This window comes from Phlebotomus papatasi, chromosome 3 (assembly GCF_024763615.1).
Source record: "Phlebotomus papatasi isolate M1 chromosome 3, Ppap_2.1, whole genome shotgun sequence".
Taxonomy (NCBI): Eukaryota; Metazoa; Arthropoda; class Insecta; order Diptera; family Psychodidae; genus Phlebotomus; species Phlebotomus papatasi.
The window spans coordinates 18,716,779-18,742,854 of record NC_077224.1 but is presented as its reverse complement, the minus strand read 5'-3'; the positions used below and the strand labels follow the sequence as shown (position 1 = coordinate 18,742,854).

The following is a 26,076-nucleotide window of genomic DNA, read 5'->3' as shown; positions in this document are numbered from 1 at the left end:
GTGTAAATATTATGCTTTTTAGATGTATTATGGGTTAAAGTTACCCTTTTTCATTTTAATTTTACACTTAAAAAGGTGTGAAATTAACAGTAAAAAATGTTGATATAGTTTTACACCTAAAAAGTGCTAAAGTTACAAGGAAAAAAAGTTAATCGCACTCTCTTTTTTTCTCAGTGTACAACTGAGCTATGCGGTCTCCCATATTTAAGAGTATTTCACGTCTTGTCAGTTTTACCAGTTTAGCTATGGCTATAGAATGTTTGTGGGTAGAAGTATTTGTAATCAGTAGACTTTATTATAATTATCCAATACACAAACCTTTTTATGAAACCTCATCAAAAAAAAAAGAACTAAAACCATGCTGTAAGAAAAATAATTGTTTTAATTTAACATTCAATTATGAAGGTAATTCTTAGTTTTTTCTTGTTCTTTTGATTGCCATTTTATTACATTTGGATTAGCCAAGACACGGACCATTTTAGCGAATTTTCGACTATCTCTTTGACCCATAAAAATATGGCTACGATTTTCAGAGTAAATATTAAGAATCAATTACAATGTCAATGAGATATACATTCTGTATTAATTAAAAAAGAAAGAAGTACGTTTTTTATTATTTTATTTTCTATAGCAAACACACAAACCTTTTTCGGGTATATTACAATCTTTTTATATTACATATGGGTGATGTTGTAAACAGTCACAGTTGAGAATTTGAGCCATAACAATAAAAAATAAACAAAATAATAATTTTATCTGCAAAAAATACCTAATTCCCTCTTTGAGTAACGAAATTTTCCAATTGAGAAGTATTACGGCCTAGTAGACTCTTACTCATTATTTGACTAGCTCAGATTTATTACTACAATTTGGATTCTGGATTATTAAAGAGAAATATTAAAAAAAAGAAGAAATATCATGAATTTTAAAAATCATAGAATTTACTTATATTGAACTATATTAGCTAAGGCATCAACCACTTTTGGGTACTTAGGAATGTCCACGTAAAATATATTTATCAGTATATCTAGCAATATATATTTTTTGTTAGAATTGTCCGCATAATAATTCCAGCTAAAAACTTTAATAAAGTAATAACCCTACTACTGCAGATTAAATTATTAAATATGATTGAAATCAATAAACTGATACAGGCCTTCCCAAAGCAATTTATGAACGTTTTTTGTATTATCGAAAATTTACTCTTAATGATTTTTTCGCTTTAAAATTTACATTTTGTCATCTCAAAACTTTCTGGCTTAAAAATATTTATATGGGGACTACATTTATATTATCCAAGACATAAACCTCTTAAAACAACTATAATTTATGGAAGATGTCGGAGATGTCTGAGACCTTTTTTTAATAGTGTTCTGTGCATTTCGTAGACTTATTAAGAAAATATATTCACAATGTAGGAAACTTTAGCTTATTTGCTTATATACGAGGAGGTGCGGTAGTTTCAGACATGCATTGTTTTCGAAAATACAAAGTTCTGCATATTTTGAAATAGCTTATTATTATTAATCGTATCGGGATACTTGTTACAATGTAATCATTTTTTTATATTGCTGTTGTATCCCGTGTTGGAAGAATCTGCTAAGTCTCCATATGTCGATCGCCTAGGAATGCCTTCCCCGTAGTATGGATGTTTCTTTCATTCCTCTGAAATTTTATGAGCATAGGCGGTGCATTCTTGCGTTTTATCACAGTGAAAATGTCTGTTTCTAACATTCAATTGTTTGCACCGGGCGGGACTCGAACTCACAACTGTGAGAGTCGAGTCAGAGATCTCATTCGCCCAAGACCCAGCGGTCTTGCCTATTGCACCACTGAGATCCCCTTGAAATAGCTAATCTTTCCGTACAGAAGTTAAATCTTGAAAAATTCGAAAATCTATTTGAATATCCAAAAACAGACTTTCTTACTTCTTAATACTTTCGCAAAGTGGCTGATGTTGTACATCTTGTTCGAATTTCGAAGTACTCAAGTGTCAAAATGTGTCGGTCTTCACCTTGTTGTGAGGAAAATAACAGAACAACGACGTTTACTGTTCTTGCCCCAGTATTTAATCACTCCATAATTACTGAGTAAGTCTTTTGACAGCTTTTTAGTGAGATATTTGATAAATTTTCCCACTTTGTTCGAAATTTAGAATGAAAATTCGAAATTGAATTTGAATTCTTCGAACATCAACGACTTTTTGTGCAAATAGAGTTCCATTTACCTTTTATCCAAGACACTATTGGAGAATCAAAATCTACTTCTGTTTGTGCTCAATAGCACCAAATACTAACCGGTTTCAATTTAACTGAAAACAAGTAATTTCAGCTGAAATTTGCTAACATTAAAACGACATTTGCGAAGCAGTGCCATTTCCATACGTTTGGTTAGCAGTTTTTGTTCGAGAACTGCTGACCGGTCAGCGTATTTTTGCTGATCGACTCAGCAAAAATATGCTGAAAACGTTGTCTTTTTCAGTTACCTGTGCTCCCTGGGTAGTTGAACTAAAATTTTGGCGAATACATCTTGAGAAAAATCTAAACTGCCCTACCTTCCTAAATAGTCAAGACACCCACCTTTTTTTAATTTATTACAAGTGTCTCGGGTTAGTTATTTATCTCAGTAATTGTGGGAGCCTTTTAAATTAATCCTATTAACACAATTACTATGAATCCCCAGAAGATATTCAGTGATCTTTTGATTTAATAAATGCTTCTTAGGGTTTTACCCCCATAAAATACTTCAGAAGTCCAATAAACTCTCTCTTCTGCAATCATTTGCGTTGACGAACATAAATTAATTGACTTATCTGGTTTTTATTAAACCCTGTTCCACTGTATCTTTACAATTGCTACAATTTTTTTCTCAATTATCATGCGTCAATCTTTTAAGACACCTTGACTGTGAATGTCAAGATTTCTGCAATAATTAAAAAATATATTAAATGACAATCAAGTGAAGAGTTTTGCATAACACTGTGCAAATTTTTCCACTCATAAAATTCCTCAAGTGGAGGAAAAATGTGAAATTTTCCTTCTGGGGTTTGAGGAGGGGAGTGAAATCTCACAATTATCACCCACAATTTGGTCATATGATATTTTTATCGTTGATGATATTTTTTTTTGCCGCAATACTACGCTAAATTAATTTTTTGGTCAAATTTTTTTCTGCTTATTTCCTTGAGATTATTAAACGTGATAATATGCTCGGGTTTAGTCATGGACCATTAGTAATCAAAAATATGTAATAATTTTTTTTAAAGTGATTGACACGTTTCCTTTTAAGCACCTATCTGTCTAATAGTGCTAATATGTTCTAATTTGTGCCGCAAATCCAATTTACAGATGTCTTTCGCACCTTCTTTTCACAAAAAGATGTTCTATAACTGAGGCAGTTTAACATGTGTCACGAACTCAGCAAATATTGTTCATTAAATATTTCCTCTCGAATTTCCATTCGACTAAAAATGGATACAACACCCAAAGTCACGAGATAATAGAGAAATGTGCTTCTCTTGTCTCGTGCTTTTGTCACGGCAGTGTATTGTCTTGCAATTGATCCCAGCATCTTGGTTGATTCTTTTTTATACGCACGAGACACTAAACCGGTTGCCTTAAGTGAGCAATTCAGCTTAAAAAGAAAAGATGATATATATAAAAGACTTTGCCTCAGGCTCAATTCAAAGTATCTTTTCTGTGTGTTCTCTCTGTCGAATTTGTATGGCACAAAAAGCTTAATCATATGACTCGTCACGTGAGAGCATTCATGCTTCTTTACCTGACTTGTTGACAAGAAATTGCTTTTTATTAGAATTTTCTCCTCCGCTGAAAAGAATAGAATTTTTCTAATTTAATAACTACCTTTTTTATCTAATAGTGCATGGGAAACCGTCTGAGAGAATTTCCAAAGCTAGAAAAATAGAGATCGTCACGAAATCACGAAAGAAAGAGGAAAGAATGCAAAAAAAACTTTTTAATAGTTATGGGAAAAAGATGGGAAATACCGATTATATTATTGTTATTTTTTTTGCAATACTCGGAGACACAGCAAAATGTCACTCGTTAAGTAAACAAAAAGGGGAATTGTCTGGTTTTCTGTGCTAAAAGTTAATCTGTTTATTTATGACCATAACTAATTTCCGTTTTAAATGCAAAAAAAAACACTTTTAAAAAATCATTTTAAAACTTATTACATTGAACGGTTTAATAGACTTCGTCCCGTCGAGTCATCTGATTGGCTGGAACTTAAAAGCTTTCGGAGTTTTAGCCAATCAGAAGACACCACGTACAGTAAATAAAAAGATTACAGCAACAATTATATATAGATAATTATATTTAGAATGGTGGCAGCCAAAAACCCAAAATCCAAAATCCTGCAGAGCTAATAATTTCCTTTTATCATATACAAAAAAATCCTTTGCCTCTAAAAGCTAAACTAATAATTTCCCAAAATACTAAAAGATTTTCTGTGTCTCTGAAAGAGTAATTAATAATTTCCCAAAACGGAAAATTTCCCTTTGCTTCAGCATGTGAAACTCGTGAAACTAATAATTTCCCAAAACCAAGAAAATTTCCCTAAGCTCCAGCAAGTGATACTAATAATTTACCAAAACCTAGTAAATTTCTCTTTGCTTCTATAAGGAAAGTAATAATTTCTCAAAATGCGGAAAATTTCTCTTTGACTCTACAAACGAAATTAATATTGTCAAAAACCTAGAAAATGTCCCTTTGCCTCAAAAGGCGAAATTAATAATTTCCCAACACACTGAAAGGTTCCCTTTGCCTCTACAAGCGGAACTAATAATTTTCCAAAACCCGAGAAATTTCCTTTTGTCCAAACGACAGAAGTAACAATTTCCCAAAACCCAGAAAATTTTCTTTTGCCTCAAAATGCGGAACTAATAATTTCCCAAACCCCAGAAGATTTTTCTTTGGCTCTACAAACAAAACTAGTAATTTCCTAAAACAGTAAAATTATTTTCCTTCTTTGGACAATTTCAGATTGACTGATAATTTTTCAAAACTAGAAAATTTCCTTTTGCCCTAAAATTCGAAACTAATAATTTCCCAATACACGGAAAAGTTCCCTTTGCCTCTGAAAGCGAGATCAATAATTTCCCAAAACCCAGAGGATTTCCTTTTGTCCTAAAATGCGAAACTAATAATTTCCCAAAACAGGGAAAATTTCTTTTTGCCCCAAAAGGTGAAACTATACTTTCACAAAACCCAGATAATTTCCTTTTGCCACAAAAGACGAAATTAATAATTTTCCAACACGCAGAAAGGTTTCCTTTGCCTCTACAGGTGGAATTAATAATTTTCCAAAATCAGGAAAATTTCCTTTTGTTCCAAACGACAGAACTAACAATTTCCCAAAATCCAGAAAATTTTCTTTTGCTTCAAAAGGCGGAACTAATAATTTCCCAAAATTCAGAAAATTTGCCTTTGGCACTACAAACAAAACGGTGGCAGCCAAAATCCCGAAAGCCAAGATCCCGAAAGCCAAAATCCCGAACGCCAAAATCCCGAAAAGGCCAAAATCCCGAAAGCCAAAATCCCGAAAGCCAAAATCCCGAATGTTCAAAATCCTGAAAGGGATGAAATTATACTGAGGAAAATGTTTAGAATAATTTCCCAAGACACAGAAGATTTCCCTTTGCCTTCAGAAAGCGTGGGTGCAATCGTGGGAGTAGCTATGACACTTTTAAGAATTCGAGATTTTGGCTTTCGGGATTTTGGCTTTCGGGATTTTGACCGGGACCCAAACAAAACTAGTAATTTCCCGAAACAGTAAAATTTTCCTTCTTCGGACAATTTCTGATTGACTGATAATTTTTCAAAAACTAGAAAATGTCCTTTTGCCCCAAAATGCGAAAATATTTTTTTCCGAAACAGAACATTTCACTTTAACGAAACTACTAATTTCCCAAATCTGAAAATTTCCCTTTCCTTCAGCAAGTGTAAATAAATTTACCAAAACTAAAAATTTCCCTTTATTTCAGCAAGTGAAACTAATAATTTCCTAAGATACAGAAAAAATATCTATTTGAATTTCGAAATGAAACTAATGATTTTTCGGAGTTCAAGAAATTTCCTCTTGTGTATACTGGCAAAACCAATAATTTCCCAAAAACACAGAAAATTTTCCTTCCAACAAGCGCTAGTAATATTCACAAATTTTGGCTTTTCTGGATTTTGGATTATTGGGGATTTTATTCCTTTCGGGGCTTTGGCTTTGCGATTTCGACTTTCGGAATTTTGACTGAGCCCCTTTTTTAAAAGTTATACAATATATTTTAGAGAAATATCTAAAACTATGTAGTAGTACACTATATAACTGAAATTCAAAATAAGGAACTAAATTTCACAGTTCTGTATATTTTGTTACACATTTTGCATAGATTGTCAGACCAATTGTGTAAAAATTACATTAATGTGTAGAAGTACACAAAAATTACACATTGCTGAATTACATTTGTACTTATCCTTATGTGTAAATTGTGTTATTTTTAAAACTAAATTATATCATAATAAGTTCCAGTTTCATTTAAAAATAGAAGGAAAAAGCTCAATTTCAAAGCTGCCCCAATTCAAAGGTGCCCCACTTCCCCCTATGCTTGCAATGTGCCTCTTGTTGATTTGAGCAATTTTCTGTTTAGTTGCAAAACGATAATTGACCCTTCAATGATATTAATGGACAAGTTTTTCTTTTATTAAAAAAATAAATACAACACATTCATTTCAATTGGAATTAAACCACAAAATGCACAGTTCATTTGATTTCTATATAACCTCTCTATGACATTTAAAAAGTCATTTTGATTAGTTTTGTTTTTGAGGTTAGCAATTGATGTTGAACATGCAAAATAAGTTGCTCAATTTTCTTTTAAATTCTATTTTCATTTTTAATAAATGTCTCGTTCTCTTTCTCACTCAAATTTTAAATGTTAATATTTCTGATGAGTTTCTGAGGTTGGCTATTCTTTCAACATAACCTCAAATTCTAAAATTATTGAATCAAGTGTGACAAAAGAATATCCATTTTCTGAGGTTAGCATTTGTACTGTATGCCTTAAAATTTAGAGATAAATAGCCCAATTTCTCCAATTTTCCTGATTATCTTAACATAACCTCTATTTCCAGATAAAATTACTTGGAAAATTTTGTTATTTCTTGTGGTTCTTATCTTCAAATTTAAATTATGTAGAATTAATAAAAGTTTTACATTGTTGCGTTTAAAATATCGCATTTATCAGTGTTTTAAATACAAAAAACTTGGATTTATATGTCTATAAATCTAGATTCGGAAAGCCTAGGGTTTATTGATTGCCAATGATACCAAATTGTCTGAAGTATTAAGTCTATTAGAACTTTTACATTTGAGGCCCAAATCCTGAAACGCGACAATTTTAGTCATGTTTCTCATTTTTGAGGTTAGTTCAACATAACCTCACATAATGGATACTTGGTTAAGCGTTGTATTTAAATTATTTTTTCGTTATAAATTCACCAATGAATATTTGATAAGAAATTCTCCCCAATATTAATTAAAAGAGATTCTCTTTAGGCAAACCGCAATAAACTTTGTGGAATATTAATTGCTCAATTGGGCAAATTATTATTCCTGCAACAGTTCATAATAAATCAATCAGTTAATCATTAAATAAATAACCAAGAGGTGAATAATTAAGTGTGGAGCTAATTTAGAAGTTCTGTGTGTCGCAATCCAGAAAGGTGAACAAATAAGCAATTCTGAAGAGATTTTGGTGATGACAAGATTCTGTCAGAGATGAAAAGAATATAGCATGATTATGTATATGAATCTCTGTGCGTAATTTGGGAATATTTCTTCTTTTATTGTGTAATTTAGGATCGTCAAGAAAATTTATATTATCTCACAAGATAGAGGCATTGTCTGACGTGAATGCGAATTTAAGAGTCTGTATTATTGCAGAAAATTGGTGCTATTTGTTTTACAATTTTTCTCTCTCAAGCAAAATGAAATAAAATGAAAATACTTCAATCTGTTCACACTGCAGTGCAAGGTCATTTGATGGAAATTGATGTAAAAAAAAATTTGTTTTCTATTAAAAAGCGTGAATTACTTGTAACATCCCAACAGCTGAAGGTGCTTTTGACTTGTATGGGGAAATATTGCGTCATAAAGCTAATCAAATAATCAGTTATATCTATTTAAATTTAACTAACATTTATTCAGCATTTACAAATTTGACGTCTTCATCAATATTTTGGCTCTTAAATTAAACTTTTAGACAATTTTCCACTGTTTTTTCTTCTGTTTTAGTTTGTTTGGCTAATTCTATTTTAGTTTGGGTCCAATGACTCATGAAAATGACGATTATTTTAATTTAAATTTTCTGTTGCGCCTGGAATGTAGGCAGAACTGAATTTTCTGGATTTTGGTATTTAGGGAAATATAGCTCAGATTCTGATGAATCGATTTCTTTCTCCATAAAGAAAGAGTTGAAGGCCTCCGGATAGGCTACAATTTTTTAGAATAAGTTAAGTTTGTAAAAGGGCACTCAATGGGTCAAGTGGTAGAGCACTCGCTCTATGATGCAAGTGTCCCGGGTTCGAATCCCCTTTAGGTCACCAGGAATTTTTCTGGCGTTAAAGGTGTTCGGATTGCATCCAGTGAGAGCTTTACTGCACTTGATTTCACGGGCATGGGACTGACAACCTCATCCCGTACAAGAAAAAATAATAATGCATGTCTAGAAATCCCTTTGGGGGAAGGCCTTGTTCCTTCATGGAATGTTGTGCCAGCATTATTATTATTATTATTATTAAGTTTGTAAAACAGATACCACAGACGCTGTACTCTCATATAAGAAAATATTCTATAGGGTCGGAAGAACGTCTGTTTGACAGGGAACCCCTATTGACACTTTTGTAAAAATGTTGAAAATTATTTAATGTTTTTTAATTATGTTCAAATTTCATATCCCAAATGGTACAGAGTAGGGTGTCAATAGGTGCTGACACGCGTTCTTAAAGTGTCAATAGACGTTCCTTTCACCCTAATTGCATTCTTTTTTAGGAAATTTTAATGAAAATATTGGATAATTTTAAAAACAAAAAGTTAACAAAATTTTAACCAGAATGAGGAGAAAAGTTGAAGTGAAGAAAAATTGTGAAGCTTTTTTTATTTCATCGAGTGCTCCATTTTCCTCTGAACTCAAGAGGTAACTCATAAAAAAATCAGAATAACTCGAGTTTCTGGGTCCCCGAAATGATACATGTATGAGTTCCTCGGAATCTCTGAAAAATGTATGGATTCCTAGTAAGTTCCCTGAGAAATTGTTTAAGTTCCCCGGATTTCCTGATAAATGTATGGGTCCCCGAATTCCCTGAGTTCCTCGGGTTCCATAAAAAAAATATGTATACCCCAGGTTCCCCTAAAAATATATGGATTCCCATTGAGTTACCTGAAAAATTGTATGGGTTCCCAGGGTTTTCCTGGCAAATATATGGGTCCCCCGAATTCCCCGAGTCCCCCGGATTCTCTGAAAACTGTATGGGTTTCCCGAATCCCTGAAAAATGTTATGGCTCCTCAAATTCCCTGGGTTCCTTGGGTTTCTTGGAAAACATATGGGTTCTCTAGGTTCCCTGAAAAATGTATGGGTCCCCCGAATTCCCAGAGTTCCTCGGGTTTCTTGAAAAACGTATGAGTTCTTCAAGTTCCCTGAAAAATGTATGGGTTCCCCGGGTTTCTTGACAAATGTATGGGTCCTTCTAGTTCCCAGAAAAATTATATGGGTTCCCAGGGTTTTCCTGGCAAATATATGGGTCCCCCGAATTCCCTGAATTCCTCGGGTTCTCTGAAAACTGTATGGATTCCCCGGGTCTCTGAAAAATTGTATGGATCTTCGAATTCCCTGAGATCTTCGGGTTTCTTGAAAAACATATGGGTCCCCCAGGTTCCCTGAAAAATGTATGGGTTCCCAGTGAGTCCCCTAAAAAATGCATGGGGTCCCCAGGTTTCTTGACAAATGTATGGGTCCCTCGAATTGCACAAGTTCCTCGGGTTCTCTGAAAACTGTATGGGTTCCCTGGGTCCCTGAAAAATTATATGAGTCCTCGAATTTCCTGAGATCCTCGGGGTTCTTGAAAAACATATGGGTCTCCCAGGTTCCCTGAAAAATGTATGAGTTCCCAGTGAGTCCCCTGAAAAATGCATGGAGTCCCCAGGTTTCTTGACAAATGTATGGGTCCCCCAAATTCCCTTAGTTCCCCGGGCTCTCTGAAAACTCTATGGATTCCCCGGGTCCCTGAAAAATAATGTGGGTCCTCGAATTCCCTAAGATCCTCGGGTTTCTTGAAAAACATATAGGTTTGCCAGGTTCCCTGAAAACTGCATGGCTTCCCTGGCTGTCCTGACAAATGTATGAGTTCCCTGAAAAATGCATGGGGCCCCCAGGTTTCTTGACAAATGTATGGGTCCCCCGAATACACTGAGTTCCTTGGGATTCCTGAAAAATGACTGGATTGTCAGTGAGTTCCCTGAAAAATGTATGAGTTCCTCGAGTTCTCCATGAGGTTCCAGAAAAAAAAATGTATAGGTTTTCCATTTTCCCTGAAGATTGTATTGGTTCCTCGGGTTCCTTAAAAAATGTATGAGTTCCCTGGATTCCCTGGGTTTCCCACGGATTCCTCGCCAGGCTAGCTTAAATTTCCTGAAATGACTTACCCCTTGTCTGAACTCCAATAACGAGATTTAAACGACAGAAAAGTTGTTTAGAAACCTGATAATAGCTAATAAAATTCTCTGCAAGAAATAAAAAAGAGAACATGAAAATCCATTTTGATTTTCAAGACAGATCTCTTTAAAGTTTCTTGAAATAAAATTTTATTTTCTCTTCGGATATTTATATGGGACCACAGCGCCTCTGGTGTTGGTTTTACAAACTTCATGTGTTTTAGAGAATTGTCGACAATTCGAAGGCCTTTAACCTTTTTCTTTCTATAAATTAATTCGGTTAAGTAGATTTTAAGTTACAGTCATATTAGTGCCAAAAATTGAGAAAAAATACTTTTGCCTACATTGCAGGCGCTAAAACGGATGTAACTCAAAATGATAAGTAGTTCCGTAAATTAATTGAATGTAATATTGAATAAAAGGGGGCAAAGAAGCATGCTTTTACCCGTGGATGACTAAATATTTGTGAAGAATTAAATTTAGACCTTTCTTATCATTGTGTATAGGCATTGCGATAAGATGCACTTTCGTAAGACACATGCTCTTGAGACACCGTGGTGTATTCATTTTTGTTTTATTGCTCAGGAAACACGTGATAAACACTCTTGTGATAATTTATGATAAGAGACATTTGGTGCCAATGAGGTGTTTTCTCCCTAAATCAATCATACTTGAGGCTTCTAACACGTTCAATGCGATAAATCAATCCATTCAGTCTCACGGGGGCATTTGATAAAGTCCCCAATCAGCTCTTCATCAACCAATTCACCTGGAAATTTATCACTCTACGAGCTCTACGACATATTACGTAACATTGTCTCAATAGTTCTGACCAGAGGTCAGTTAAGACAGTCGTAAATTCTAATCAAATAAATTCCTAATGCCATCAATCACAGCCATTGAGAACGGAATTAGTCAGAAAAGTGATTTTGATAAAAGACTCCTCAATTTTTTTATTTTCATTAAATTCGCAAAATGCTCTTTAAGTGCAATTCCCTATTAATTTGCTATCAATACCCAATCAATTATCTACAATTCATCATTTTCCGATTGCAATCGAAGTTGATCGAATTCTCAGATTTGATAGAAGACGCTTCTTTTTTTGACGAGGCACATGATGGACATTTGGATGTTTTTTTTAATGCTTTGTGAACATTTTTATTTGATGAATGCGTTAAAATATCTTCATCTATTTTCGTCATGCTGTTTTGTAGCTTTTGTTGTAGGCAACAAAGTACATTTGAAATTTTAGAATGAGGCGTGAAATGTGCGGGAGTTTTCACAGGAATTCCACATAAAATGTTTACTGAAGTGTGAGAGTGCAAATAAGAACAACGATTTAATTCCCAGATTGATAATGATTCAATGATTGTAAATGTCATTTTGCGGAAATTGCTTGAAATAAGTGGTATTTTTCAAACAGATAAAAAAATTATAAAAGAACTTTATTTCACTCACCTATTTAAAATTAGGTATTCTTTCATAAATAATCTTTAACTGTGAAAGTCTAAAAGATTTTGGAGACATTTATCTTTTATGACATTTTTCTGAATGGTGATTTTGGAACCATTATTTCATGAAAATATTTCATAAAATCAATACTTTCACACACATGTGTTAATCAGAATGGCAAGTGGAGACTTCCCCCTCCCTCCGTCAAGTATAATGTCAAAAAATTTACAAAGTTCTTTTAAAAAGGAAAATTAAAGCTAAATACGCTAAATATTTACAGTCAATAATAAAAATTTCATGTACAGAATTAAATGTCCTTTTTAAGATGTGTAGACTTCTATTTCGTTGTTAATCTGAATTATTTGGAGAGTAGAGTTTATTTGTAGACATTTGAAAATTTAACAACTTTTGCGAAGACAGACGATTTTTTTTATTTCATTTCGAATTTACATTATTCTTAAAATCATGGACTTTTTTAAAAATTCATAAAAAAAGTAAGAGATCAGCATTTTGGAGACTTTTAAATATCTTACTATTTCGAGAAATAATAAACATTATTAGAAAATTTTTCAAGTTTTAGCATCTAATAAGAGTCTTAAAATAGAATTATTTATTGCAATAGAATTCCAAATTTTGTTGAGTCATTTGGAGACTCTTTAAAACTCTTAATGATAATTTCTGACGAGTTTCTGCATATTATTTTTTATATGGGGTAAGAAAATCTGGAATTAATAGAATTTGAAGATTTTAAATTATTTCTCTTTTAATCTTGAATTATTTACAGAGAATATTATTTTTTGTAGATTTTTGTAAGATTTCTGTTTATGCAAAATTATTCTGTTTTCCATGGAACGTTAAAAAATAGCTTAATTATTAAAATATTGTAAAAGTTTAATATGCTTTTTAGATTTTAAACGTGTCTAAAACATTTGTAGAGTTTGTAGGCTTGTACTTGTGAAAGGTTTATAGTCCTTCCGTAGGAATTACTAGCTGAATAAATCAATCAAACATTCACTGGCTGAAAAAAAAACTAAAAATATAATATTTTCTTCTTGTCGTTTTTTAATTTGAGTTATTTAGAGTGTAGTCTTTATTTGTAGACTTTTGAATATTTTGAAACTTTACTAAGACAGCCGGTATTCTATGTGTTTTTAAATGTAAATCACTCTTACAGTCTCGAAATATAAAGCATTATTCGATCCCTCTCGTACTTTGAAAAAAAAAAAACACACATGAAATATTTCTAAACTACAATTTTGTAGACTTTCTAAAACTACTTAAATTTTGAGAGACAATTAATATAATATTCTTATTAGATAGAGCTTTTTGGAGACTTTTTTTTAAATGCGAATCTGAAATATTTGGAGCTTCGTATTATTGTAGACTTGCTGCATGTTTGTGATAATTTTCTTTAAAGTTTTGATAAAAACCATGACTTAATAAAATCCAAAGATTTTGAATGATTTATCTTTTATTCCTGGGAAAGGATTCGAGGTTCTTGTAGAGTATTATTTTTTGTAGACGTTCTAATTTTGATTCTCAACTAGAAAACACGATTAATATTCTTCCGTTCAAATATTGCGGAAATTTTTGGGCTTTTAAAATAAGAAATAAAAGTTCATCATCGATATTTTTTAAACATTGAGATTAGAGGATTTTTGTAGACATTTTAAAAATTGCTTTAACAGTAATTTTTTGAACGTTAAACGAATATTTGCAATATTGTGTGAGATTACTGCAAAAGAATTTTTTTTCCACCTAGAAAAAAGTTTGAAATATTTGGAGATAAGTCTTCTTTGTAGACTTTTAGAAAACTTTGGTTTTTTTTTACTATTTCTTGTTATTTCCATTTGTTAAAAATACAATCTGGTAATCATCATAATGGTAGGAAAATATTTTTCGTGACTTTTGCCAAATGTTTTAAATATTTGCAGACTTTGTAGACTTGTGTAGAGTTTATATAATCCTTTTAACAAAAATTAAAAGTTGCAAAACAAGTTGAGTAAATCTTGTACACTTCCCCTAAATGAGCAAATTAAGATAATACAAATAAAAATTGTGGAAACTTATACAGTTCCTGTTTTCTTATTCGAATAATTTGGAGACAAAATGACAGTTTACTTCATTATTCGGATAATTTTTTTTCAATTCTCAAAAATAAGATTTTTTGTAGGATTTAGATGATTTCTTTTTAAAGAAGGATTAACTTAAAATACGTTACTAGATAATTTTTTTTTAATAATTCTTTTATTAAGCAAAAACTTCACAAATTAATCAAGTTTTTTTTTACAAAATGAACTATTCATTTTAAATAAAACTGTCAAGATGTAATCCGAATAATTCCGATCTTAATCTGATCTTGAACCATAATATTCTTCATTACGACTACAGTAGACTCTCTCTCAATTGGGCATTTTGGGCAAAATGTCATCCGGTTTATCGATAGATTTGGGCGTCAAAGCCTTTGTACATTCCACAAAAAGCGCTCAATTATAAAGAATTACGATAAAATAAGAGGAACTACAGCGAATTTGAGCAAATTAGCTTCATAATTAAACTTGAAAATTGTCAACAAAATTTTTCGCCCAATTGAAAAAGAGCCGATTGAGCGAGAGTCTACTGTAATTTTGATTTATTCTTTCTTCTTTATTTTCTTATTTTCTTCTTCTTATTTATTTATAAGTCACTTAGAAAATCAACAAATTAGAAATCTCCAAAGTAATTTTTGACAACTATGTATTTGGCAGATTTTTGCTGGATTTCTATTCATTTTGTAGAATTTTTCTTCCTTCAATCGGGCAACCCTTGGAGAGAATTCGCCATTACGAATAGATTTTACTTATTTTTTTCTTTTTTTTTTTGTCAAAAATAAAGAATTAAAAAAAAATATATTAGCCCTTAGTATAGTTGATGTTACGAGGAAAGGATTTAAGATACGTTGCTTTTCTAAATGTACAATAAATGCTTACAGTTCTAAGTTCTTCAGTAATGTCAGGGCTTTTGGATAATTTTAAATTTTCAAGGATAATGATTTTTCAAAAATAATTTTCATAAATTTCTAGAAAATTTTTGATCTAGGTAATCTAGATATTAGGTGAGATTCTTAACAATCTCACCTACTATAATCCTAACAAAATCTCATGTCGTCCGATCGACCTCAAACTTGGCCAAAATGTGTTTCAGCACTTCCTGGGGGTAAATTCTCTAATTTTGGTGAGTTGGTCACCAGTGACAGACTCACGAAAAAATTCGACCACTTTGTTCTCACTTTCTCATATTTTATGATTCTGTATGCTTGAGTGAGAAGTTAGTGACAATTTTCCCGCGACTTTTTGACAGGAGTGGAGGGCAACCTTTTAGTACCGATTTTAGTACTTATTTTGCTCTAAATTTTGAACCAGCCCGCAGGCGAAGATTTTCTTCCTCTGAGGATGTATGCCAAAGTGATGTGTCAACGTCAACGTATTTGTGTCTAAAGTGAGTTTTATAATTTCGCGAATAAAGTAAGAAAAACAATTATTAGAATTAGAATGTCGAGTGAGATATGTGGTTTCTTTTAGTTTAGTGACTTTGTAACTTTAGTGTTAACAAGTTTTGTTTTTTTTTTGTGGCTCAGTTCCTGAGAAAGTAGTGAAGTATTTCATCCGTACAGAATGAATTTTTATTGATACCTGAGATCAAACAGGTGAAAAATTAGTTGCTCCTTATCATTATTGTGTTCACAGACCCCTAAACATCCTTCCAAATCTATCGATTCAGCCACATTTCCCATAATTTTCTCCGAGTCACCGAACCATCATCGCGCGAGAAGTGTCACGAAAATATCGTGACAAGTCTCACAAAAATGGGCATAGAGAATCACACTTAGTGACAAGTTTCGGTATTTTCTCATTTTTAGCACTTCTCACGTTCTCACAAAGTTAGAGAATTCACCCCCTGATCACGAATATATATGTGGCTAATTTACGTTCCCGGCCGGCCGGCCGCTCTTTGGAGCTTAATAGCTCCTAAACTAAAAAAGATATTGACTTGCGGTTTTCGGCAAAGGTTATATATCGGGTGAAAATTGCAACTTGGTGTATTGACTCCCCACCCCCCACCCCTCCTTCCGCCATTTTGAAGACCCCCCTTTTTTTGTTTTCTCAATAGCTCCGCCCCTATGGTATCGAGCGGGCTCAAATTTTAGTATGTTATAGCTGGGCCTTAGAGCTTTCCATCAATACCAAACTTAAGGTCCCCCGACCCCCCTGACCCGAGCTATAAGGGTCAAAAAAAAATTTCTTAAAATGGCCATAACTCCGGTTCTAATTGTCAGAATTTAAAAAGTGAGGGCTTTTTGGAAAGCTCTCGTGAAATGCCACTTCCCCTTCTAACATGGCAAGTTCATAAAACCACCGCTAGGGGCGCTATTATTAAAAAGAAAATTTTTAAATCTTATAAGTTAAATAACTCAAAAATTCCATTGTGCATCGGGCTGAAATTTTAGTATGTTGTAGCCGTTGATTATACCTATCAAACAAAAAAAACCTTAAGTCGATCCATAACCCCTGACCCGAGCTATAAGGGGTCAAAGTTCGAACATTGACCGGCCTCTATCTCCGGTTCTAACTAACATAGCGACCTAAATTTTACCTTTTTGGTTTCGTCTCGATGAGCACTTTCAGATGGAAGTTCAAAAATTCACCACAGGTGGCGCTGTGATAGCGTCAAAATTCATCGAAATTCAAAGTCACTTTTCTCAAAAACGGCATTGTGCAAGTTAATGAAATTTTAGTATGTTGTAGTCCAGTCTAGGACGTTTCCAAAATGGTGCGTATGCGCGCTGTGGTTAAAACAGAACCGGAGATATGAGGGGTCAAAGTTCACAAAATTCAAAAAATCATATCTCCGGTTCTATGTGACCTATTTTGATGAGTGAGGGTTTAAACGAAAGATCTCACCAAATGCTACAACTTTCTAGAATATTTGAACTTCGTGGGACCAACACCAGGGGCGCCACAGTCGAAAAACCAATTTCTATATCACATAACCTCAATTATCTCGACTGTCGCTAAACCGATTTTGATGATTACTTCGACATAATTGTAGAGGACATTTGTCTCTACATTTCGTCCATACATCATTTTCCGATCAGACTACGCTATCACTCCGATTTTGCCGTTTAAGTGTGAAAAAAATGATTTTTCCCATAAAAACGCTTTGAAATCACTCAGATGCCAATTTGACTGCATCTACTCCACCAAGACACTTAAAATAGGGTTTTAAATGGAAAGTCCCACAAAATACAACAATTCTTTGAAATAGTTGAAGCTCAACAAATGACTACTTGGGGCACTCTGGATGAAAAAACGAGTTAAGAAACAAAAAACCTCGCTTATCTTGGCTTCTGAGTAATCGATGAGATCATGTTCTATGGGAAAATTATAGAGAACATTCTGGTCTACATTTCACCCATATATCACTTTTCTGCCAGTTCATCCAAATCCTTGATATTTTGGTTTAAATACAAAATTTGCATAATTTCACGAATTTGATTCAAGATTACTGAATGGCGTCTCCCAACTTCAGCTCTAAATCGAATTTGCATGCACTCCGAGTTAGCTCACGTTAAGAATCTCACCTACATAAGCCGGTTAGGATTATCTGTCCCTTTTTTTCTTTTTTTTTTGCCAAAAATAAAGAATTAAAAAATAATATTATATTAGCCCTTAGTATAGTTGATATTACGAGGAAAGGATTTAAGATACGTTGCTTTTCTAAATGTACAATAAAAGCTTACAGTTCTAAGTTTTTCAGTAATGTCAGGGCTTTTGGATAATTTTAAATTTTCAAGGATAATGATTTTTCAAAAATAATTTTCATAAATTTCTAGATAATTTTTGATCTAGGTAATCTAGATATTTCTTTTCTTTTTTGTTCGCGTTTTTTGCTTATTTTTTGTAATATCTTTTTGAATGGTGCAGAAAGCTCATACAATCTCAGAAAGAGATTGATCTCCAATGCTAAGACAGCGGTGGCCGCTATAAACCAAATACAAAATTGTCAAATCTCTGTGTCTCTGAAATATTCTTTCAAGAACACTGTTTCAAAAGAAAATAAAAATTTAATTTTAGTTTTTAAAATAGCCAAAAGTGTCTTACTCTCCCATTTCTGTTAAACTCTTTAATTAAAAAATATCTATTATTCGGAATGGCTTCTCAATTGAATGTCTGTTTACTTCAATAATTTGCTCATTGGGGAGAATGGGGAAAATAAATAAAAATGCAAATTAACTTTATTCGTTTTATTAAAACAAAATGTTCACTGAAAAACTGACAAAATATTTATTATTTGTGAGTCATTGGGAGAGGCCTCCTACATAGATGCTCCCCATCTAAGTTATGCTAATTGCTGATGAATTGAAATCTTTTGCCCATTTGTGATTAGGAGCAATTTTTCTCAACTGGATTTTTATTGAGTGTGATTTATGCCGAATTAAGTGCCTGAAGTCTCATAAACAATTACGCGCATTTTCTCTCCAATTCCAAATCAAGCAAATATTGTGCTTTGGTCTTATTTGTGAGTTCCTTCCATGAGAAGAGAGAGAATTGGCATAAATTTGCATACTGCAAATTTTATTCCACATGCCATTCACAATTGATGCACTTGTGATCTTGTGATGGGGAGGAGGAGGAGGAGGAGTGAGGAAATGGTTAAATATGTAGGCTATTTAGCTTGCGAGAACAATTGTCCAAATTAACCCTGATGAAACTGTTACGACAAATTGAAGTTAATTTATGGGTGTTCCGGAAATTTATCTGAAGCTCAATTTCTGGGATCAATGTGTCTCTTGTAGGTCCACAGAAGTGGCCAGAGTGGTTCCCTTCGGCATCTGGCCATCGTCAGTCGCCCATCAATATCACAACAACAGCCAGTAAGCAGGACAGTGACCTGAAATCTCAGCCACTTCGATGGAAGTACGTTCCGGACAATACCCGAAGCCTGGTCAATCCTGGCTACTGCTGGCGCGTAGATGTCAATGGGAAGGGATCAGAATTGACTGGAGGACCTCTGGGCACGGACAAATACCTTCTGGAGCAGTTCCACTGTCACTGGGGATGCTCCAACAACAAAGGATCAGAGCACACAGTCGATGGAGTCTCCTACTCCGGGGAGTTGCATCTGGTCCACTGGAATTCCACAAAATATCCCTCCTTCGGCGAAGCAGCCAAACAGCCCGATGGTCTGGCTGTTCTGGGCGTCTTTCTCAAAGTAAGTCAAATTTCGCTGACCTCATCCAAAATTTTTTCCGTGCATTATCGCAATTTCCCCTCAACGGCCTATTAATAAAACAGTCCATGGCATGAACTTGAGAGAAAATGATAATACCCCGTCCTTCGTTGTGTAATTTTTTAGCAAAAAAAAAAAACAACTAACACGTTTTTCAGCCAGTTTCTCGGCTGACTTGAGAAATTGGGAGGGGCTAAAGTGATATGATTCAGTGGGAACATTTTACTTGAACTTGATAAGATTATTTGGAAAGGTTCTTCCTGATGCAACAGTCACGCTTTTGGGATGCTCTGAGAGATTTCAGTTGCCATGAGAAATTTTTATGTTTCCCTATTAATGCCCGAGATTAATGGGATTGATTCTCTTAAAGAGGTTATGAAGGAATTTGAGGTTATGAGTCACCTAACCTTGAAAAAAAGATCGTGTCTTTAAGCTTCATTCTTTTAATAATTCCTAAGAAATCTGTTAAAAAAGTGAAGTTATCTTGAACAAAATCATTAATAGGACTGATTCCCTTAAAGAGGTTATGAAAGAATTTGAGGTTATGAATGACCTAACCTTGAAAAAAAGATCATGTCTTTAAGCTTCATTCTTTTAATAATTCCTAAGAAATCTGTTAAAAAAGTAAGGTTATCTTGAACAAAACCATTAATAGGACTGATTCCCTGAAAGAGGTTATGAAAGAATTTGAGGTTATGAATGACTTAACTTTGCAAAAAATGATCTTAGGATTAATTTCTTTATTCCCAAGAAATAAGTTAGAAATCTAAGGATAGGCTGAACATAACCTTTTAAATTAGTATGATTCAAACTTTAAAAGGAAAAAAGTGAGGTTTTGTTTACTTGACCTCGATAAAATTATTGGGGAAAGTTGTTGCTTAAGCAGTAGTCACGCTTTTGAGAAACTTTAAGAGATTTCTGTTGCAATGAGAAATTTTTGTGTTATGAGAAGAATGAGAAGAATTGGGTATGAAGGAATTTTAGGTTATGAGTCACCTAACCTCGCTAAAAGATCCTCTCGTAATGCTTAATTCTTTTAATAATTCCTAAGAAATCTGTTAAAAAAGCGAGGTTGTCTTGAACAAATTATTAATAGGACTGATTCCCTTAAAGGGGTTATGAAAGAATTTGAGGTTATGAATGACTTAACCTTGCAAAAACTGATCTTCTTGTAAGGATTAATTTCTTGATTTATTCCCAGGGAATAAGTTAGAAATCTAAGGATATGCTGAACATAACCTTCAAAATTGGTATGATACAAACTTTAAAAGGAAAAAAGTGAGGTTTTGTTTACTTGACCTCGATAAGATTATTTGAAAAGATTATTTCTGTCACGCTTTTGGAATATTTTGAGCTACAGTCGAGTTCCTCAAATTTGAACAACCGATGGTTAAACTCAAAATGTAAAATTTGAGGTTATGTGAAGAAAGTTTTGGGTGGAGTCTGAATTAGAACAATTTATCTCTGATATTTCCTCAATATTATCGTATTATATTAACTTCCGCAACAAATTCCATTTATTTCACAATAAATTAAATTGATATATTTTCTAAAGATATTTTTCTTAATTTAGGTAAAGTGCATTTCACATGAATTCGTTACGTTTTTGAAAATGTTGTTCAAATTTGAGGAACTCTACTGTATTTCAGTTGCCATGAGAAAAGTTTGGAATTCCCTACTGGAAATCACTCGGCCTGGTAATCTTAAAGAGGTTATAATAGTATTTGAGGTTATGACTGCTTTAATCATGCAAAAAAAGATCTTCTCTTTAGGATAAATTCTTCCAATAATTCCTTTATAATTTGGGGTTATGTATGATTATAACCTAATCTTAAAAAAAAGATATGATAATTTCAATAATCTCATTAAACCAACAAGTCATTTAAAGTCAGCTCTGGCTTAATTTCCCTCTTTATATTCAGCTAAGAAACTAAAATTCAGTACCAGGATATTTTGAGCATAACCTTGAAATGTTGTACAATGAGAAGCTTAAGAATTCTCCGAACGTTAAAAATTATTCTGACAAATTTGTCTTTATGAGAGACAAACAAAATTATTTTGATTTTTTTTTTCATTTAATTAAGTGTTCTTTTTTATGTATAATTTACGTTTTTGAGGCTAAAATTTGATACAAATAAAATTTAAATTGAGTCTTAAATTATTGCTCATGAAAATCCTCTACACAGCAGACTAAATATATTTTGAATTTTTAAGGTTACGCTCAATATAACCTAAATATACTCAAAATACAGTAGACTCTCTCAAATTCGGGCATATAGGACCGAAATGTCAGCCGAATTAGACAGAAATTCGGGCGACATGTGCATATAGATATTGAGTTTACACACTGATATATATCGTAAATTGCATGAAAATCCCTCAATAATGCAAAATCACATCTAAACTAAGACAAACCATGCTAAATTTGAGCATATTTTGATTCATTTGATAATAATAATCAAACTTGAAAAATGACAACAAACTTTTTTCAAATGTAACCGCTGCCCGAATTAAAAAGTAGCCCGATCTTAAAAGAGCCGAATTTGCGAGAGTCTACTGTAACCTATTAGAGCAATAAGAGAATAAAGCCCAGTAAGAACTTTAAAATAGAACAAAAGTGTCTCAAATCGCTTTATTTGTCTCTTAAATAAAACAATTTGTGATAAAATTTGTTTCCACACAACAAATGCTAGCATTCTTAAGCCTCAAAATGCCTCTAAGATTTTTTAGGTTACGTGAAATGGATGTAAACATAACCTAACTTCGCTAGCGGAATCCGAGAATAAGGTCCAATAGGAAATTTTCAATACCATCCTTTTCTAGTTCTTTTCTACTTTAAAAAAAATTACAATGTTTTTATTTCAAAATTTCAGATACTTTTGAACAATTTTTGAAGGGGGTCTGATATAATTTCAGAGGTTTGGATGTGAAACATTTAGTACTCAAAGTATTTTTTTGATCAGGGTTGTTTTATTCTTGATTAAATGATTAATCTAAAAGTTCTGTACAAGACTGAATTAGTGGTTGGTCTACAATATACATATTAAATGTTGTATTTTTGAGGATATGTTTAACATAACCTAAAACTATTTAACTTGATCTCTTGATTTGATATGACAAATAGGGGAATGTGCCACAAAATCAATGAGCCATGGAGAGATATTGGCCAATGATCCTTCTTATTTGGTAAAGAAATCATTCTTGGAATTTGAGGTTATGTAAAATAACTTAACCTCCCGGAATTCTCTATTTTAAATTTACCATGTTTTTTTTATAATTCATATATCTTAAATCTCCTTTCAAAATCCTTTCAAACCTCTGCTTCAGAAGATCATAATTTCGTGGAATCACCGCCAGGGGCTCTGTGATAGAAGAATCCATTTTCAAAAATTCGATATCGAATGTCTCCAAACCTTTATCAACGATAGATCGCATTTCTCTGCCAATTAAAAATTAAAATTCAAATGATCATTCTTCCCGACCAAATTAAAGGTATCGTAAAACGATAGAACTTCTGAAAACATCTGAACTTTGTGTCTAAAGGGGTGCTAAAAACGAGAAATCTGCGGTGACATGATAACTTATTTTCGATACTATCGACTGTCGATTCTGCAAAATTTAAACGATAGCAGGACTTCCTGTAATTAATATAGATATTAATCAACAGTCTCATTCTTTTAATAATGTCACAATCAATGGCCCAATAATGCGTAGAAACTCGACATTCACTTAATCTAACAGATATAGATTTATCGATACTATCGATTCGATAGTGTCGAAAAGTTATCATTCCGCCCCTGTTTTTACAAATCTATATCGAGTATCTCGAAAGCTTTGTTGTCAATTTGAATGAAATTTTACAGTAGACTCTCTCTCAATCGGGAATATGGGGCAAAATGTCATCCGGTTTAGCGATATAATTAAGCGTCAAAGCCTTTGTAAATTCCACAAAAAGCGCTCAATTATAAAGAATCACGATAAAATAGGAAGAACTACAGCGAATTTGAGCGAATTAGCTTTATAATTAAACGTGAAAATTGTTAACAAAATTTGTCGCCCGATTGAGAAAGAGCCGATTGAGTGAGAGTCTACTGTAGTACATTTTAGCTGAGTTTTAAACCTTTTCATCCTTTTCATCGATTTTTCGTACCTGTAGGGTAATTCAGCAATAGTATAAGAATGTCATATGACAGATTAAAAAAAAATTTTATATGCTAAATCAGGAAAAACTAATCATAATTCTGACTTATACTTATCATTTACTAAAAGCTTCATAGAGCTCCTTGCAATGGCCATTCTATGCTAACTGGTCTTTAATGCTTTCCTGCTCTTTTCTTCAATACAAATATTTGTCATATGACATTGTCATATTGTTACAGAATTCCCCTTCTGATCCAATAAAGGGTATTCGAAAATAAAAATTCTAATGATCATTACTCTCGTTCTAATGGCCAGAATTCAATCATTTTGGGCTCAAATGAAAGGTCTTGTGAAATTCTACAAAACTTCAGAATACAGTAGACTCTCGCTCAATCGGCTCTTTTTCAATCGGGTGAAAAATTTTGTTGACAATTTTCACGTTTAATTATGAAGCAAATTTGCAAAAATTCGCTTTATTTCTTCTTATTTTATCATGATTCTCTATAATTGAGCGCTTTTTGTGGAATTTATAATGACTTTGACTTCAAACTTTGTTTTCGAATATTTCGAAAACTACTTCATAGGTTTTTATTAAATTTTAGTATGTTGTACCTGACCTGTAGGCCTTTCAATCGGAAGGTATCATAAGTGTGTATATGGTTTCTGGCCGGAGCTGTTGAGGATCAAAGATTTACAGCTCCTGCACTCACCATGAAGAGCAACTCTCTGAATTTTTGCAGACTTGACGATATTTCAAGGGTCAGGAAGATCACCTTGTAAAGAATTCCAGCTTATCTCTCTTCATTCTTTGGGTTCTTTGACAAAAAAATGCATTCATCATCTCTCCTCATATTTCTTTATCTCTTTTCTGGGAATCCCTCCGGTTTACCAATGTCCACAGAGAATTTTTCGACCTTGTTTAATTTCTTGGAGATTGCAGTGAGGACAGAGGGTTAATGAATGGTTTCTTTCTCTTGCAGCCTGGGAAGCATCATGCGAATCTGGACAAAATCGTGCAGCTAATGCCCTTCATCACACACAAAGGCGACAGAGTAAGAAGACAATGACAAAAAGTAGCTTTTTTTGGAAAGAAGTTTTTATTGAGAGAGAATGATTTTTAGGTGACCCTGCCCACTCCATTGGATCCGGGAACTCTTCTGCCGCCCACTTCTCGAGCCTACTGGACTTACTTGGGCTCCCTCACGACTCCTCCGTGCTCAGAATCGGTGATTTGGATCATTTTCAAGGAGCCCATTGAGGTGTCTGAGGAGCAATTGAATGCCTTCCGGAAGCTACGGTGCCACGATGTCTGCGAAGATACTCCACGAGGGGATCCGGCTTCTTCCTTCTCAGACGGTCTCGTGATGAATAACTACCGTCCACCGCTGCCGATGGGCAACAGAGAACTGCGAGAAGTCGGTGGCCACTGAAAAGGGAAGGAGAGAGTCATCCTGAAAAGGGGATGAGATCATGCTCAAAACAAAAAAGCCATAGCTAGAAAGAGTGCTTTCTCGAAACTTTTACTAATGTTGAAGCTGTATTTTTTTTGTCCAGGAAGTAGATGAAGCACATTCTCCGGATTTGGAGGATGTCTGAAGGAGGAGGAGGAACTGCACAAGAGATATTCTGTTTTAATCGAAAAAGCCTTTAGAAGTGCCTAAATTTAGTGAATAGACTTAGTTAAATTGTACCACTGAAAATGTTCTAAATGGGGCACCAGATGCTCTTGCATCTCCTGACCCTTTTGTATTTCACTTTTAATTTACTGCAAGTTATATACTGTATAATTGGTGTTGGTGGAAAATTTATTTACCATTTTTTTAAGGGTTTTAACTAACCTTGAGAAAATTTTATCATGTGAAAGTTGAAAATGTTTTTTGAGTAGAAAATAAAACTGTGATCTAAAAGGGTGTTTTTATTGGGGTTTCTAGGGGGATTTTCCAGGGAATTGTCCTCTAAATAGCTTTGATAGAGATCTGAGGAAGGTTTTGAGGGAAAAAATCCACTTCCGGACAGAGATTTTTGAGGATTTTTCCCTAAAAAGGATCGAGAAAACCTTCCCGGAATTGATGGGAAATGAGAGTGATCCAGCAAAATGTCAATTTATTTATCCCTCTGGGCGGACTTTTCAGGGATTTGTCTCCTAACTAGTTTTGATAGAGATCTGAGGAAGGTTTTGAGGGAAGAAATCCACTTCCGGACAGAGATTTTTCAGGATTTTTCCTTTAAAAGATTTGAGAAAACCTTCCCGCAATTATTTGGAAATAAAATTTGATCAGGAAGAATATCGATTTATTGGTCCTTATTGATCTGAGGAAGGTTCTCAAGAACAAAATGCACTTCCGGCCAAGGGTTTTCCAGTATTTTTCATCAAAAAGGTCTGGGAATACCTTCCTAGAATTGATAAGAAATAAAATTGGTCAGGAAAAATATCGATTTATTTGCCCTTCTGGTGGGATTTTCTGGAAAATTATCTTCTGAATAGCTTTGAC

The 26,076-nt window shown here is 33.5% G+C and overlaps 1 protein-coding gene across 1 annotated transcript in view; it reads left to right on the top strand.

Moving 5' to 3' along the window:
• Positions 1-25,491, top strand: part of LOC129806819 (carbonic anhydrase 13) — a 28,456-nt gene extending 2,965 nt beyond the window's left edge. The window contains exons 2-4 of the mRNA XM_055855595.1: positions 19,011-19,426; positions 24,565-24,636; positions 24,706-25,491. Coding sequence (XP_055711570.1) covers positions 19,011-19,426; positions 24,565-24,636; positions 24,706-25,014 — 797 coding nt within the window. The 3' untranslated portion in view covers positions 25,015-25,491. The remainder of the gene's footprint in view (positions 1-19,010; positions 19,427-24,564; positions 24,637-24,705) is intronic.
• The last annotated feature ends 585 nt before the right edge of the window (positions 25,492-26,076 follow it).